This window comes from Terrapene carolina, unplaced genomic scaffold (assembly GCF_002925995.2).
Source record: "Terrapene carolina triunguis isolate 2854851 unplaced genomic scaffold, T_m_triunguis-2.0 Scaffold66, whole genome shotgun sequence".
In the NCBI taxonomy this organism is placed as follows: Eukaryota; Metazoa; Chordata; order Testudines; family Emydidae; genus Terrapene; species Terrapene triunguis.
Genome location: NW_020664417.1, coordinates 5,775,955 through 5,792,991, shown reverse-complemented (window position 1 = coordinate 5,792,991; position 17,037 = coordinate 5,775,955). Strand labels below are relative to the sequence as shown.

At 39.6% G+C, this 17,037-nt stretch overlaps 1 protein-coding gene across 4 annotated transcripts; it reads right to left on the bottom strand.

Annotated features, from left to right (window-relative positions):
- Nucleotides 1-8,998: 8,998 nt before the first annotated feature.
- SPRY1 (sprouty RTK signaling antagonist 1) lies at nucleotides 8,999-16,679 on the bottom strand. 4 transcript variants are annotated; one of them, XM_024212835.3, is made up of 3 exons: nucleotides 16,548-16,679; nucleotides 15,331-15,807; nucleotides 8,999-11,494 (listed from the first exon to the last, which is right to left on the bottom strand). In XM_024212835.3, the coding sequence occupies exon 3, from the start codon at nucleotides 11,437-11,439 to the stop codon at nucleotides 10,477-10,479; it is 963 nt and encodes a 320-aa protein (XP_024068603.1). In that variant the 5' UTR covers nucleotides 11,440-11,494; nucleotides 15,331-15,807; nucleotides 16,548-16,679; the 3' UTR covers nucleotides 8,999-10,476. The 4 variants fall into 4 exon arrangements, 3 of the variants coding, with proteins under 3 accessions (XP_024068603.1, XP_024068612.1, XP_024068619.1); XM_024212844.3 differs by having other exon boundaries at nucleotides 15,582-15,807; XR_003899765.1 differs by lacking the exon at nucleotides 8,999-11,494 and adding an exon at nucleotides 13,699-13,915.
- Between the last annotated feature and the right edge of the window lie 358 nt (nucleotides 16,680-17,037).

The window sequence follows — 17,037 nt, the reverse complement described above, 5'->3', positions numbered from 1 at the left end:
GGCAATTAATTGATCTTTGACTATTAGCAGTAAATATGCCCAATAGCCTGTGATGGGATGTTAGATGGGGTGGGATCTGAGTTACTACAGAGAATTTTTTCCTGGGTGTCTGGCTGGTGAGTCTTGCCCACATGCTCAGGGTTTAGCTGATCACCATATTTGGGGTCGGGAAGGAATTTTCCTCTAGGGCAGATTGGCAGAGGCCCTGGGGGGGTTTCGCCTTCCTCTGCAGCGTGGGGCATGGGTCACTGGCTGAAGGATTCTCGGCACCTTAAAGTCTTTAAACCATGATTTGAGGACTTCAATGGCTCAGACATAGGTTAGGGATTTGTTGCGGGAGTGGATGGGTGAGATTCTGCGGCCTGCATTGTGCAGGTCAGACTAGACGATCATATTGGTCCCTTCTGACCTTGAAGTCTATGACTATGAATAACAAAATGTATTGACTGGTCTGTTTTTTAATCATCTGTTGGGTTACTCAATTAGGCATATGTTTGACCCAGACATTCAGTGCCACCTTGCTGAGACTAAGTCAGTGATTGCACCCAGAAAACTACAGCATAGTATCTAAACTGGGAGGTCCATGTGTATTTCTACCTTCATCAGTTCTAAAATAAAATAAATAAATAAGTGCAGAGCAAACTATCTATTGTTAATTACCTGTAAAGTAGGGCTTTAGTCACTTCCCCTGTTTTTAAGAGCTCCGAAGTGAAACCTAAAAGAAGCCACCCATTGTTTTCAATTGTGCAACAGCCAGGAGCAAATAGGGCTCAAATTGCAGCTCTGAAAGGCAACAGGAAATTGGCATACCGCTAATCTGTACTAAACTATTCATAGTAACAAAGGCTACATTCCTGCTAAAATATTCACCATTAGAAATCCAAGGCAGATCTGTTTGTGTCTGTAAGGACCACAGAATAAATCTGTAGAAATAAAAGTTTTTTTTTTTTTTAATTAGAAGACCATTATGGGATCTGGCTTTTCTTTCCTGGCCCTGAAAGTAACATGTATTATTTATAGTTCTGCTTTGAGTATCTGGTGAGACTAGGTAGAAGCCAAATGATCAGGATCATTGCCATTTTCAAATAGTATTTAATAAACTAATATGAGGCCAACTGTCCATTACAGATGGTTTAGCTGGATCATATTGTACAAATGTGCCATATGATTAGAACTCCAAAAACATTTTAAATTTGTCTCAGTATGTTTGGATTACTGATTTTCTAATTAAAAGCACTAATGTTAATTCTAATTCACAATAATCAACTGCATAAAAAACCATGACTACATTTAATTATATACACAACTTATTAAGACTTTAGATGAAACACTCAAATTTTAGAGTTTAGCAGGTTCCCATTCTTTTACCTGTATTTTTGGAAGAATAACCTAATAGTTTAAAACACAGGGCTGCAAGTCAGAATATGTGGTTCCTGCTACAGAGTTGTTAACATGACTTCAGGCAAGTCACTTAAATTCCTTGAGCTTCAGTTTTCCCACCAGTAAAAGGGAAATCTATACCTCACAGGAGTGTTATGAAGCTTAGTTAATTAAGAAATGAATCGATAAAGTGCTTTAAGATCATCAGGAGGTGGAAGCTGTTAGAGTAGCATTGTATTTTCTGCCATTCTAGTAACCTCAAGGGTAAAATTATCCATAATCAGGTATGGAAAACTTGTCAGCTGGAACTGCAAACCAGTTCAACTTTTACACGGAATGTTACCTGCACCTGTTAATAGTGATAGATGTCTGTGCAATTGCCTTTGAGTGTGCTTTCACTCCAGCATGAAAAAAAAAAAAACTTTAAAATTTGAAAAATGAAACATGAAAAATCCTTTTGGGTCTCCGGTTTTCTTCTTCGAACTCCGGCACCTGCTTTTAGAAAGGTCCTTTGACTCTTGGCAGAGTAGGAGAGTGTTTTTAAACTATAAAGATATTCCCTTATGTAACCTTGCTTGTCACTAAACCCCAAAATCCAAGTGCTACTGAACTTAGGCAAAGTTCATATCCAGATCTGATAAACTTTACACCTCGCCCTATCTTTATAAATGGGCCAAAGCAAAACTCTAGATCCAAACTTCTCCAAGGCTTTGGGACTGTGCAGGCTCATCTTTATTGTGATTAATCAAAAATGATATAAACATTTAGAATTAAAAGAGCAGGTGTCCTTAAGGCAACAATCTGCACTGCCACACAAAGATAATTATTTATGCTTCAATAGTGCCTTTCATCCGAAGGATCCCTGAAGCACTATGCCTGCTATATAAACACATATAACACTGAAATATAGTTAACCCTCAGACTGGAGAGGTCAATAAACAGGTACAGAACAAGGAAGCAGGAGTGGGTGGATTTTGACGGACAGCTAACGAATTTCACTATTAAAAATAAAGTATCATGAGATTTTCCAATATCCAGATTTCATAGAAGACATCAGGCTTTAGTCTCTTCTAAAAGGATCCTATATAGTAAACTGTGTGGCTCTTCTGGGCTCAATTTTCACTGTGCTGCTTCCAGAGCTGGCAGACACAATGGCATAAGGAGAAGATGACATCAACCCTTCTGGACAAATTAGAAGTGATGGCACTTTGAAGAGGGACTTATCCAGTCCTCAAGTAGGAGGTAACTACAACTTGCCTTGCAAATGAGAACTTAAAGGCTGGAAGAGGAAATCTTCAAGACACTGGAAAGATTAGTGGAGGGATTTCCCGGAAAAAGGGTTATTTAAATTAAAATGCCTGAGATTAGAGCCATTGATTATGAGGTGGCATTGTATACAGTTAGCATAAGATAAGTTAACATTTCCCCCCAAGTTTATATTCAGTATATTCCAGCCATTCAATACTTGGCTGCTAATAGTTACTTATTTTCCATTGTGTCACAGGTACTCAATATTATAACCAAGAAAAAACATCTTAAGTATATAAATACATCCCATGCAGTACATTGTATTTGAGTATCACACTTAGTAAAAACCACCATTCTACAGTCCACTCAGAGCTGCTTGTGATTGAACTAGACACTAGTGTAACATACAAGTTCAGTATTATAGGGCCAAATTCATCCCTGGTGTAAATCCAGCTATTTCAGTGGCGTTATACCAGGGATGAATTTGACCCATCATCCAGATGAATTCTGTAAGTGGTTATAAAAACAGTTAATACAACTGCAGTGCCCAAAGAGCTCAGTCAGGACTAGAGTTCCACTGTGCTAGGTGCTGTGGCAACACAAAGAGAAGGGCTCCGTGAAGAGCTAACCTCAAACGCTTCCATACAATATACTGTCAAAAGGGTTGAATGTTTGTTTTAATAATTCATGTAACACCGTACTGATGCTTTACAAAACAGAGTAAGCTTGCAGTACCCCCAAAGGGTGAAATCCCTCCACCCAATGGGGTGGTTACAAAAACATACCTTGCAAAAGTGCATAAGCATTTTGAGTGCAAATATCTGGTTTCTTCTCTTAGAAAGAATAGGTATTTAAAATAATCTGACTTTTTCAAAAGTTAAGATAGGTAATATTGTGGAATATAATGGCATTTTTTTATTTACTTGAAAGCACACAGTTTATTTCAGTCATACAATACTGGCTGAAGTTTAATTCCAAATACGAGCAAAAATCAGGAGGATTACAGACAAGGGGTGAAATCCAGGCCCCAGTGAGGTCAATAGTTTTGTTTTTGTGGATACAGACTAACACGGCTACCCCCCTGGTACTTAGTTTTGCCACGGAACAGGATTCCAGCCTAGATATTCAAATCTGGCATTTAATATTTAATTGCCTCAGGCATATTTCCCTCATACTTCCATTTTTTTGGCTCTTGCATACTTTGGGACAGGGATTGTCACTATGTGTGTGTTCAGCACCTAGTACAAGAGGGTCCTGATTAGGGCCTCTAGATGCTACAATAACAACAATGAATGAATCCCAAGAAATAATCTGTATAAAAGTAGCATCGCATTCTTGCACCCAAGTTGAAGCAGCAACAGTTACCAAGTCAATTCTCAAAAAACATTACCTGTATTCCAAAATGATCTGTTTTATACATTTTAGTAAAAATACACAAAAAGACAGAATTTAAAATGTTTACGATTAGCATTAAATAGAAGATGCAAGGAACCCATGTCATCCTTGGTTTTTTTGGCTATTTGTTTGTTTTGCAGGAACCCTGATCTTACAGCAAGCTTATTGCAGAGAATATTTTCAATTTAATGGTGCACAATGGATTTGGGAAAATGGAAAGTATGATAGCTCTCAGTTTGCGCTTGTGATTTTGATAAAATATACATTGAAATTGTGCCAAAAATCTCTCCAGTAATAGTTCTGCTATTAGCACATCCACACACTGTCCCAATCAGGGCAGAAAACATTAAACGTAGCTTCATCTCACTTCTATGCATCATTCACAGATGTTCTTTTAGCAGCCTAATGAATTCATTTTCCAGATGAAGGACCCACGTTGGACAGCTGTACTGATAGTCCAAAGTACATACTCCAGGCGGGGTTGGAGGGGCCTCTGAAGTAGCTGCAAGCGAATTGCTGTTTTTCAGGAGAATCCCCCTCCAATAAATCATAAAAGGAGCTCTTGAAAATGCAGACAACGACAGACAACCACCACCCAACCTCAATGTGAAAACCCATGCCTTTGTCACCTCTGCTCTGGCACAGAAAATAAGGTGGGAAGCTACCATACCTAGTAAGGAGAAAAGTTTTAAATTTATTCCTCACAAAAAAGGAAGGCTGCTTAAAGGGGACTTCCAAAGAGGAAGGTTCAATGGAAGAACAGTTGCCAAACCCATGATCCTGTAATGCATGCTAACTGTAGTCATGTGATACCAGGTTGGGTTTTATTCCTGTTTCTTGGGAGAGACAGACAATTACCCCAACATAATATTCCAGTTAGAAGAAAGCAAACATTAACTAGTTGGGATTCCTCAATGTTCTGAGGCAACAAACTTAGCAAAATAATGGATAGAAAAGTATGGGGGAATCCTGAATACTCCAGAACAAATCAGATACTTGGTTTACATCATCCCCATTAATGTAAAACAAACTGAAGCCCTCTTAACAGCTTCTCTTTATTACATCCAACAGAGCTAAACCTCTCCCACCCTTCACTACTATGTATACACAGATTTGAGAGCAAGTGGCTTTGTTAAGAATCATCACGTTTGGCTAGTGTCTGGCGGGACAATGTTAAAATTATTGTTATGAAATTGCTTTAATAGCACCACCACCACCACCTCAAAATACTATCCCTATCTATATCTTTCTCTCCAGCAGGGTACTTCGCTCTTCATTTACCATCTGATTTCAAAGCTTTTTAAAGTCTCTCTCATAAGATTTTCAAGACATTTTCAAATTAATCAAGGCTGGAATTCTTAGTTACAAAAGTCTCCTTCCATCTCTTCATCCCAGACCTTGTGTAGTGCATTTCAGAACCCGCCATGCCAAGCAGGTGGTTGCCTAGTTTGAATATAGCCAAGCTAGTATGACTGGGATAGTCACTCAGCTGAACTTCATACCTACTTACTGTATATCAGTTTATGATAGAATTTTTGTTTTATAACAGAATTTATTTTACAAATGGAAATCTCACTGTCATCTGAAGGATATTCTTGCAGTATAATTAGGCTTGAAAGGATTACATTTTTATCTGTAACTTTTGGTAAACATTGATTTTATCATACACACACAAGCTGATGAAAAAATATTTCTATTGGTAACTGAAATTTACAGATAGGCAAAATAAAAAAAAAATGCTGCTTGAAAATTGAAGTTGATTTAAGGGTATTTAATTTGCACATTTTGGTATGATGGTGAAAATTTGTGTTTTAACAGTTAAAAAACTAACTTTTTGAATCCCAACATCTACTGTCATGAAAAAATTATTGTCTGACCCCCGCTATACTTTCCAACAACGGTGAAAATTTAAACAAATAGAAAAAATGCTTAAAATAGATACTATCCCTCAAAATTATTTAAAAAAATAGAAATTCAATTCTGCCAAGCCTAACTACATGTGCAGTGTTATAGCTGTGGTGGTTCCAGGATATTAGAGAGACCAGGTGGGTGAGTGAGGTAATATCTTTTATTGGACCAATTTCTGCTGATGAGAGAGACAAGCTTTCAAGCATCACAGAGTTCTTCTTCAGCTCTGGGTAAGAAAAGCTCTAGTTAAGCTCAAAGACTTGTCTCTTTCCCCAACAGAAGTTGATCCAATAAAAAAAGATTACCTCACGCACTTTGTCTCTCTAATAAGCCTAATTATAATATTTCAAAGTAAAATTAACAGAAGAAACGTGGGTTTTCTAATTAAGGGAACAGTACCACTTATTTATACTGTAATAGCATCTAGAGACCAAATGGCTGGGCCCCACTGTACTAGGTGCTGCACAAACCTATAGAAAGTGGCAGTTCCTGCCCCAAATAATTTACTGAATCAAAGTTTGCACTTGTGATCTGACATCTATTCCTATTCTAATCTTATCATTAAGATCCTGGGTGCATTTAGCATCAGCAAACCTGGGCTCCCTTTCAACAAGTTATGCAAATAGATTAAATAAATATTGTGTACAATGACAATATATGAGAGTATACTTCGAATGAAACAAAAATATTAACTAATTAGCAAAGGGGAAATAAGTCTTATTTTAAATCGGTCTACACCATTTGAGGTTAACAGCAAGAGGTTATTCAAATTGTGGAGCTTCTCAGGTGTAGGGTTTAAACACACTTTTGTCTACTTGCTCATTTTTTTCTACTAAAAAGGCATTTCCCCAGCCCCATATGCAACTAATTGGCCCAAAGCATAGAAGTTCTCAGACTGTGAAGTGTCGCAGATGTTAGGCATGAAAAACCTTGCACTCTGAAGGATCCCACAGTGCATTACAAAAGTCAAACATACATTAAAGGATGCAAAATATACCAAACTAGACAAAAAGATATCACTCCAATTGCTTAAATGTAGGCACCTCTGGCATGAAATGTGGCAACTATTTAACACTGCACCACAACTATACATATTGAAGTTAGAAAACTTAATTATATGGAAGAACTGAATGTTTTGAGAGAGAATTTTCCTTGCCATTTTCCCAGAGTTAGTCAGTAAGAAGAGCTCCAGAGTGGTAGCCATGTTAGTCTGTATCAGCAAAAAGAATGAGGAGTACTTGTGGCACCTTAGAGACTAACAAATTTATTTGGGCATAAGCTTTCGTGGGCTAAAACCGTTTTAGCCCACGAAAGCTTATGCCCAAATAAATTTGTTAGTCTCTAAGGTGCCACAAATACTCCTCGTTCTTTTTAGTAAGAAGAGCATTAATCAATCTTCAAGAAACCAAAAGGCAAAATAGTTATCACAGATTGTGTTCTACAACTTGAAAAGCATGATAAACTGAGACACAATGTACATGGTTCCTTTGTTTTCAAGCAGGCTGTATATTTTGTTTTTTGGAAGTCCACAGCTATGGAAAACAAAGGATTCACATACAGATTAGTGAAATAAATAGGATTACATAAGAATAACAAATATGAGAATAAAACTGTTCAACATATATTAGATTATCACACAATTATGAGAATGAAGCTGCTCAGTCTTTTGATTTTGAATGTTGGTATATTATTGGGAAAGCAGCTGTATCTGACCAATGGCAGTTGTTTGACAAGGATTTCAGTGTCTTAAGAACTGTTTGCAGCTCATTGTTTGACCAAATTACCAATGAAAAAGGATAAAAAAAAAAGACAAATATTTTTGGGGAGGAACTTAATATCAGCTTTGCTCTACCACATGCAAAAAAAGAAAGAAAATATTGGTAAGTATTTCTACGTTGCCAGCACATAAACATCTGTTAAGAAATCTAATCCTGTAAACTTGTCACTTCTCAGTATGGTGCTGAGGTTACAATGGTGCACTCAAGAGTGGACTATCACTTCTATACTAAAAGAGGAGCATATTCTTGTGTGTCAACCAGAAGTTATAATTCCATATACCTTATTGTCATAAAAGCCGCACACTTCTTTCAACAAGAGATGCAACTCCTAACAACATTTTAATCACTTATAGCTTTTATACAAACTTCTCATTATACCCAGGGCTCCAACAACAAGAGACACTGAGGGAGTCAGTGCTGATACACTTAATTACAAGAGCCCAGTCTAATCAAATTTTCTATATTCTGAGGGGATATTGATAAAACAATTTAATTAGAGGCCAAAGTGACAAAATTTGAGAACTCATTTGCAGAGTCTGATGTTGTCTCCTGAATCTGAAATTATGTTTTCTTAAATGTGCGGTTTCTCTGGCCTTCTAAATTATGAACGCAACTTAGAGTATACCAAGTCAATACACTGCTAGTTAAACAACGAGGAGTCCGGTGACACCTTAAAGACTAACAGATTTATTTGGGCATAAGCTTTCGTGGGTAAAAAAAAACCACTTCTTCAGATAAGAAGTGGGGTTTTCTACTCACAAAAGCTTATGCCCAGAAGTGGGGTTTTTTACCCATGAAAGCTTATGCTTAGTCTTTAAGGTGCCATCAGACTCCTCGTTGTTTTTGTGGATACAGACTAACACGGCTACCCCTCTGATACTTGACACTGCTGCTTAGATTCTGCTATTAGGGAGGACTTGAATCGCACCAATGGAAGTGGGAGATTCTCCACTAATCCTAATGCAAAGCCTATTTCTGACCATTTAAATGTGAATGAATTCAGCAAATAGCTGTGACACATTTATTTCAAGAGAGTTTAAATTAGAAGGAACAGGTGAGTTCAGTTGTGGTTGGGAAAGTCAGAGGTCCCACAAGGGGGGAAAAAAACAAAAAAAAAAAAAAAAAAAAAAACCACCCCCACAACCTAGGTTTCTTGAGCTAAAGGACTTCAGCAACACCAAGACTAGTTTTACCCTTCTACTCTTGCTTTTTGTGCTTGTTAATTTGATATTCTGTAGAAAACAAAACAAATGATTGAAGTTAGGAGTCCTTGTCTACAGTTGCATTTCCAGAATGCTCTGATAAATACATGTGGCCTAAACTTCTTGGCAACATCAAGCAAATTACACATATTCCATTTTATTAAATATCTCATAGTGAAAACTCATTTGATAATGAATTTTCAACACCAAAATTAGACAAACAAGACTTGAACACATACTAGTGTCTTCACAGTATTGGTTATTCAACCGCCCCGGCAGTGCACAAGGAGAAAAAAAAATAGCAAGACACTTTGCAATATGGACATGGAAATTATAACACAACCTACCAGTATATTAAAATGAAAAACTCAAGAGACATTTTCATTAATTAATATATTTTCTGCATTATAGTTAACATACGTACTTTCTTTGTGTCACCCTTATTTTTTGTTAAGTATTGATATTTTGTTATATTCAGACATGAGTACATTTTTCAAACAGTCCTTTGTAATAAATATCATAAAATAATAGAGATTCACATAATAAATATTCTTTACAATAAAAAAAGTTTTAAACAGACTTTTGTCTTAAAAATAGTCGGGATTCAATTTTGTGTTTTATACATAAAATATACAAAAAAAGACCACAATTTGTGGCTAAGGCAATAAAACATGGAATAGATTAAAGTTATGAAGCACAAGGCAGAGCTAAATTCACTAACCAAGGGAATAAGAGAAGTGTTAAAGATCCAGGAACATTTAGGTAACTTAGTTCAATGACACCTGAAGATTATGCAGATATGCAAACACCGCCAACTTTAACATCAGTATCAACAGGATCTCAATGAGGACAGAAACATGGGGAAAGGGGTGGAGTGGGTGATGTCCTTCACAGATTTGAAAGCAAGAGAAACAGATGAACGAATTGCAGTCATAATGTCTCCAATGTGAAGATCTATATAGTGAAGCAAAAACCAAAACTACATTTAAAAGAAAGAAAGAAAAAAAATGTACCAGCCAGGCAAGTCTCTAGACTGAGACAATTCCAAGAGGGGTTGGGGAACAGAGGGAAAAGCAGGTTCTTTGCACTATGGAGTAAAAGCCAGCCTTATATTTTCTACGGTTCCAACCCCCTCAAGATTAATCCAGCTTGCTCATGAAATAAGGTAGAATTATTTCTTGGAACCAAAAAGAGAGACAGTTGCAGAGAACAAAAGGACACATTGGGGAAGTTGTTTGCAGAGCAAGAGGCTGCAGAAAAGCCCATTAGCCCTCACTGTCTCTTTCATGTGTGGATTACTTACAAACCTAAGAGGCCCTGTCAAGCTGAGGTGCCAAATGCAGGCACACAGTCCATGCTTACCAAAGACTGAAATAAACATGACCGAGTAAAATACTCCACACCTATCTGAGTTGAGAGAGGGGATATGGATGGTGCAAAGGAAAAAACTTGGGTACGTAAAGTGGAGAAGGCAGGGAATGAGGGCGGGGGTAAACCCCACACAAACAGAAAATTAGCCACAACCTGAAAGCAAGTGTTTGAAGAACTGAAATCTCCCTCCAAAATTATGAGGGCTTCCCCTGACTCCGAGACGGGCAGCTCTCCAGTTTACAATAGACAGTGTTGGAGTTCTTACATCGGCAACCAGGACGATTGATCCGGTCATAACACCCTCGACACAGCTTCAGGCATCCCTTAGCAGGAGGATAGCAAAGCAAGCAAGGCAAAAACAAGGACATTGCTCCCATGCACAGGTACCTAGAACAGCAATGTGCCTGGGAACAAGAGCAGGGATTATCCGCATATGAGTCCCCTTCATCATCATTGGAACAGTGGTAGAAGATCCCTTTGATCAGGCACATGCAGGTACTGTACTCCACCATGCTCTCTGCAGAGCACAAGCACTTCCTGTTGCAGGCCAAACAAGAAGGTAAGGCCCTCGGGTCTGTGCACTCACCACATTTGCACTTCCCACACTGTTCACAGATAAACTTGTGCTGCGTCAAGTCCTCTTTCAAGGGACCCTTCAGATCATCTACCATCAAAGATGACTGCTTGGGCTGCGTCCGGATTGTCCTTTCAGATCTGTGGCTTGAACCTGGCCTAGACAGGGGCGATCTTCCCAACAACCCCTGCTCTGAAGAAGCACTGCTGTTGCTTCCAGAACTAGCCGCACTTCCAGTGCTAGTCGATCTGCTCAACACAGGAGCCCTTACGTTATGTTGGTGTGCCACGGGTCCCAAGTGGCTGGGTCTGTGCTCATAATTATTATTCACATTAATTGGTATGATTTCATGAGTCCTTTCGTGCTTTTCTTGTCTTGGTGCTGTTCGTGGACCAGACTTTTTCACCACAGATGGGCCTTCAGTATACTCATTGCTGCCCCTTATGGCCTTGATCTGGTCCAATGACAAGATAGAGGTCGGCTGAATTTCTCTTTCATAGTCCAACCTTTGCCTGCTGTCCAAGGAAGGCTGCTGGATCACAACTAATGAACCGCCACTGCCATGTTGACTTTGGGGCTCCATCTGTAGGGATCTCTACTTCTGGCATTCAGTGGGAACCTGGCATGCATCTGAAATCCTAAGAAAAAAAAAATAAAAAAAAGAGAGAGAGAGATCAAAGGTGAAAGAGGAATAAGTCACAGGAAGCTTTTAAAAATAAAAATGTCATGGCAAGCCACAAATTGCCCTAACCACTTGGTAATGATCTCCTTCAGCAGTGGATTACAAAGATGCTGAAGACCTGGCCAAAGGCCAGTTGGAGGGGGGTGGGAAGAGGGTGAGGAGTCTGGGTCTGGCATTACAGACGAGAATGTAAGAGGAGACCCTGTGCCATTTAAAATCAGAGCTTTTTCCATTAAAAACAAATAAAGGAAGTATTAACCTGTATGTTTGGTTGGCAAGGCATGGGAAATAAATGCCTCTCTCGTGTTACTTGAGCAGATCAGCAACAGCAATACTGAGTACTCCAAATCAAGTTAGATACCTGAATGACCAGTATCCGATTCATATTCTGCATAATGAAATTTGCACAAACTCTTGCTTTTCTGTCAGTCTGTGAATGCTGTATCATAAATGTACTCCAGTACCTACCCTTGTTTTAAGCTTATGATCTATCTTTAAAAAGAAACATGCATCCATTAAGAAATTCCAAAGAAAATCCTACAAAAAAAAAAAAATCTAAAACTGAAGGATACTTTCCAGTAGAAAGCTCACAGGTTCCAAATAATGTAACAAACTTGTTATTAAAGTAAGACACCAGATGTAAATAACAGCATGTTATACAACAGCTCTCTTAAGTGTTTTGAGACTACAGGGCAGGGTGTGTGGGCAGATGAGGTAGTAAAATAAAACTGGAACACAGTTTTCAGACATTTCTGACTTCTCATGTACCTTTTCTCATGAAAAAAAATTAAAAAATACATCCCAGTTTTCACAAGCTACTCTAGGGAAAAAATTTTTGATTAATAAGCTCTTCAAACTAATTTTGGAAGATAGATAAAAATAAAATAAATGTAATTTGAGCTATTTATTCATTTTTACATCTTCTTGTCTCAAATTACTGACACAGATTATTGCAATGTTGATTTGGAAAATTCTGCAGAGGGGCAATTCTGTACCTATATAAAATGTAATGGGGGAGGGGGGAAGGAGTCAAGGAGGGTAGATTATTTATACATCATTGTAGTGATCACAAAGCGTCGTGGGAAAACAAACATTTGCTTTCCTGCACCTACAGCTAACGGAAGATTTACTTCCCCCGGCCTGCACCTACAGCTAACGGAAGATTTACTTCCCCCGGCCTCACAAAATAGTAAAATTGCATACAATCATGTTTTTCCTTTTTCAGACTGGAATACATGCCAAATCAACTTATCCAATAACCCTGGGAAAAGTACGTTTCTCTTGCATATCCAGAGCATATTTGACACGGAGATATTTCCAGTCCAAGAAAGAAAAAGGAGGGAGAGGATGAATAAACAGGGGAGGAGAAGAGCAAAAGTACACTGAAATCCTGTTAAGAGATATTGCTTCAATAGACAGTTGTAGAATTTGGGGGGAAAAAACAAAAACACCAAAAACTAATAACTACTTATCTCAAATTTACACTGGGGCATAGAAAGCATTAAACAAACCAGAGGCCAAAGGTCTCCTTTTATACTTAAATATCACCTGTGAAGGACCTAGGGTTTTAAGATTACAAAACCCCACCCCTATTCAGTCAGTCTTTATTCATCCCACATAACAAGGCTCTCCTTTTCATAAGTCTTAATATGAGCACACAAAATGCTAGGGATGAATGAACACAGAAAGGGAAAGACATACAGCTGCAGAGACCAGAAGTGGGACTTTAGGGGAAGAATGATTATAGTATTTCTAAAAGAGCACGACAAGTGCCATCTCTGAAAAAAATGCAATATTAATAAAACATGCAGACTGATGATACAAATTAAAAAAAGAAAGACAAAAAAAGCCAGCTGCACACCACATAATAGTTTCTGATGGAAAGAACCAAATACCCCCACTGCAAATAAGATCTAAAAATTACTTTTTCCAAGAGGTAAAGCAAACAAAAGTGTAAGATACCATTTTTTGTGCCCAAGCTCAGAACCATTGCAGATTTTAGCACAATGTACAGTATGTCAGCATCAGAGGGGTAGCCGTGTTAGTCTGAATCTGTAAAAAGCAACAGAGGGTCCTGTGGCACCTTTAAGACTAACAGAAGTATTGGGAGCATAAGCTTTCGTGGGTAAGAACCTCACTTCTTCAGATGCAAGACAGCATTTCTTCCAAACCAGTTCTCCAGGGTTCCCCCGACTGCCCCACTTTTTTTCTCCCAGATCAGCTTCAAAAAGGCAGCATCTCCGTCCGAATAAATTCTACAGCCATCTGCATGCTGCGTTTTAACTTGCTCGTTTGCTACACAGAAAGGTGTGGGGGGGAAGGAAGCAAAGTATCGCCACACTTCAAGTTACGGTGGTGGAGCTGCGCCCTCTGCAATCTGAGCTGAGTGAAGCGATGAATAAATAGTTGACAGAGAGGAAGGAAGAGGAAAAAGTTATGAATGAAAACAAGGGCTTTTCCCCCCCTTTTGCAGGAGGAGGGGAAGAGACTGAGGTTACCATTACCTCAGGAGGGCGGACTTTCCAACACTTAAAGCTGTAGCGTCCTCCCTCCCTCGCGCTCCCCCTCCCTGGGCCTTTCAAGCACAGCACTGAAAGGTTTGGGTGTGCTACTATGTGCACAGGGGATTTTTTTTTTCCTGTGGGCTTTCTAAGGGAGGGGGAAAGGAGGGGGAGGGGAACGTTTCTCTCCTCTTATCCCATCATTTTAGCCTCTCCACCTCTACAGCCCTGCCAAACCTGACCCAGAATTGGAGGAAAGCGCTCTCCTTTTGGATTAATGAATGCAGGTTTTAGAAATCTCTGCTAGGATGGAGGATTTTGTTAGGTGTTTCAATGAAGCATTTAATGTCTCACTTTAAACATTTCCCCCTCTTCTCCCCCATTCAGGACTGTCAGGCTGTGACACTGAAAGGACCCCTTTTCCCTCCGTACACCCCGCGTTTAGCCTCTAGTCCTCGGGAGAATGTCCTTTTAACCACGGATCAACATCAAACCCGACCTCCGGTGTAGTTCCTTCACAACGGCTTCCCACCACTCTTCTCCCGGAATCATTACGGGCTAATTGGGGCACAAGGTTTTCACTCTCCCCCCAGAGCCATTAGCAATGCACAGCCCAGGTTTGCCCTGATTCCTAAGCCATTGATTCTAGCCGTCCCGCCCCTTTGCACACTCAAGCCTGTTCCCTGGCCAGAGCAAGTTCAGAGCCCTGGGATTAAAACGTAACCCTGAACGTCAGTTTAAAAAGAAAAAGAAAGGAAAAAGGAACAGACACACACGAGCCTAAGTTGGACCTCAGCACCAGCACATGGCTGGGAGCAGCCTGATCTCCCCTTCTCCTGGCCCACAAGGGGGGGAGTGCAACGGCACCTGCTAACTCCTCCAACTCGACACGTGCAAAAGGCGGCGGCTGCAGGCAGAATCCATAGTTTTAACCCAGCTCAGTAAGAATGTGAACGTAATTAAGGATTTACTTATTTCCAAGAAGTCACTAATAGCAAATCCATTTAAAACCACCATACTTAAGATCCATAGGGCAGCGCAACTGTTAAGCATTAAATGTTGGAGAAGGGTGGGTTTCGTTTCCCCCTCAGAGGAGACTGTGGCCCCCCACTCTTTTTTTTTTCCCAGCCCTCTTTTGGTTGGAGAGGATAATTCTTCCGTATTTCTCTTCTCTGCAAAGCACACAGAGATCACCAGATCCTATTCACCGAGCGGAGGGAAATCCACTTCTACCCTGCCACCTCCCCGCTCAAAGAAACAAACATTCAATGGTTGCGTTACCCTAACTCACTTGTTCATTGAGTGGGCACAATTCTCTTGAGAGAAGTAAATCACTCGGTGGTGGGATTTCGAAGGAAGCAATTTCTCTGGCTGCAAGTCTGTCTCTCTCTCTCTCTCTCTCTCTCCTGTTATAGGTGACGACAATCAAGCCCTTGCTGCAAATACTTCATCTCAAACTAGTGGAAGATAAAAATCTCAAGATGCAGGCACAATTGCTGCCTGCAGACGCCGAGGAGCAGAAGCAGCAACAGAGTCACTTACAGTAGCAGCAACGCTGAGGTCTCTAACAAGATACCGCAGAGCAAGGAATACAGGATTCCTCTTTTCTTCCTTCGACTTTTATTTCCCTTCTCTGACTGGGATAGTCAAAGGAGCCTTCCACACTGAACTTGCGTGGTGCACAACGTCCCAAACCCAGCTCTGCTTCACCACATGGTCCTGCTGCAAGGTTTCCGACCTCCGTGCAGCCAAAGTGCAACGAGACTGCCTAGAGCAAAAAAAGAACTTTTTAAAGAAAAGATAATAATGAAGAGACATTTATTTTCAAGCCACATCTACAATAACTGGAGCTACTTCCAACCAAGCGAGAGGCAGAAAGCAATGGCTCTGTCTCAGAGCTCTCTGCAAACTGCCATGTGCTTGCTGTTGCTGTTGCAGACTGATTGACAGGCTTGGAGCACAGTCAGCATGTCAGTCAGTAAACTAAAATATAATGCAACTCTAGACACAAAGTTCTTGCATGAAGTGCTTTTAAAACTCCCTGGCATTTTAAGTGGAGCAAACAACGTTCCAGCACGCAAGCAAGAAATCTCTGCATTAAGCAATACCGACAATTCAAGGATGGTACAATTACTTAACTGGAAGTTGTATAATTGCCAGCAAATTGTAACTGGCTTTACCTATTTACTAGAGAATTCAAGAGAATGCTTGCCTATAATTCAGAATAGTACGTATATAAGCATTTCATGAAGTTGACTTGTTGCAGACTTAAACTGCAAAGAAGCAAATAAAAATGCATCACTATGCTCTCTATGAAAGTATTAGCAGTAAAACAGCATTTCATTTCATAATACAAATGTTATTTGCACCTGGCAAAGCAACCATTAAGCTTAGACCTTAAAACAAGAGTGTAAAGAGACCCCTTCAGTATAAAAACAAACATCAAGCACCTGATCTGTTCTTAAATGTCTTCAAAAAAGGAGAGGAAAGAACACTGCTTATGCTTACCTAATACAAAGATTTAAAACGGCTTCCCAAGGCACATTTGAAGTAACTGGAGCTAATTCCAACCCAACCAGTGTAGACAGCAGTTGCTCACTGTTGTCTGCTGCTATCACTTTGCAATCTGCTATGGCTTTACTGTTGCTGTTACAGAGTAATTCCAGCTCTGCACAGCAGCATTTCAGCGCTGAGCCCCCGCCTCCACTCTCAGTTACGCCTCCAATGATGTCAATGTGTCACTCAGAAAGCTTTCCTGAAATCCTGGAATGGAGTTTTCTACAACCGGGCAGCCATTTCTTCATTCAGTTGCACGTGCAAATTTCAAGGTTTACTTGCTCTCCTATAAAATATGTTAACATTATGGAAAGTAATATAAGATTGACTCTCACAGACATACGTTTATTATCTATACCAATATCTCACCAACTTTAGTAAGTCTAGGTCATGATCTTGCAAACACTTACATGGTCCCATAGAACGAATTAGGACCATTCAT

What these genes read in the sequence shown, in the direction of transcription:
- SPRY1 (XM_024212835.3), bottom strand. Translation starts at nt 11,439, where the DNA reads ATGGAGCCCCAAAGTCAACATGGCAGTGGCGGTTCATTAGTTGTGATC.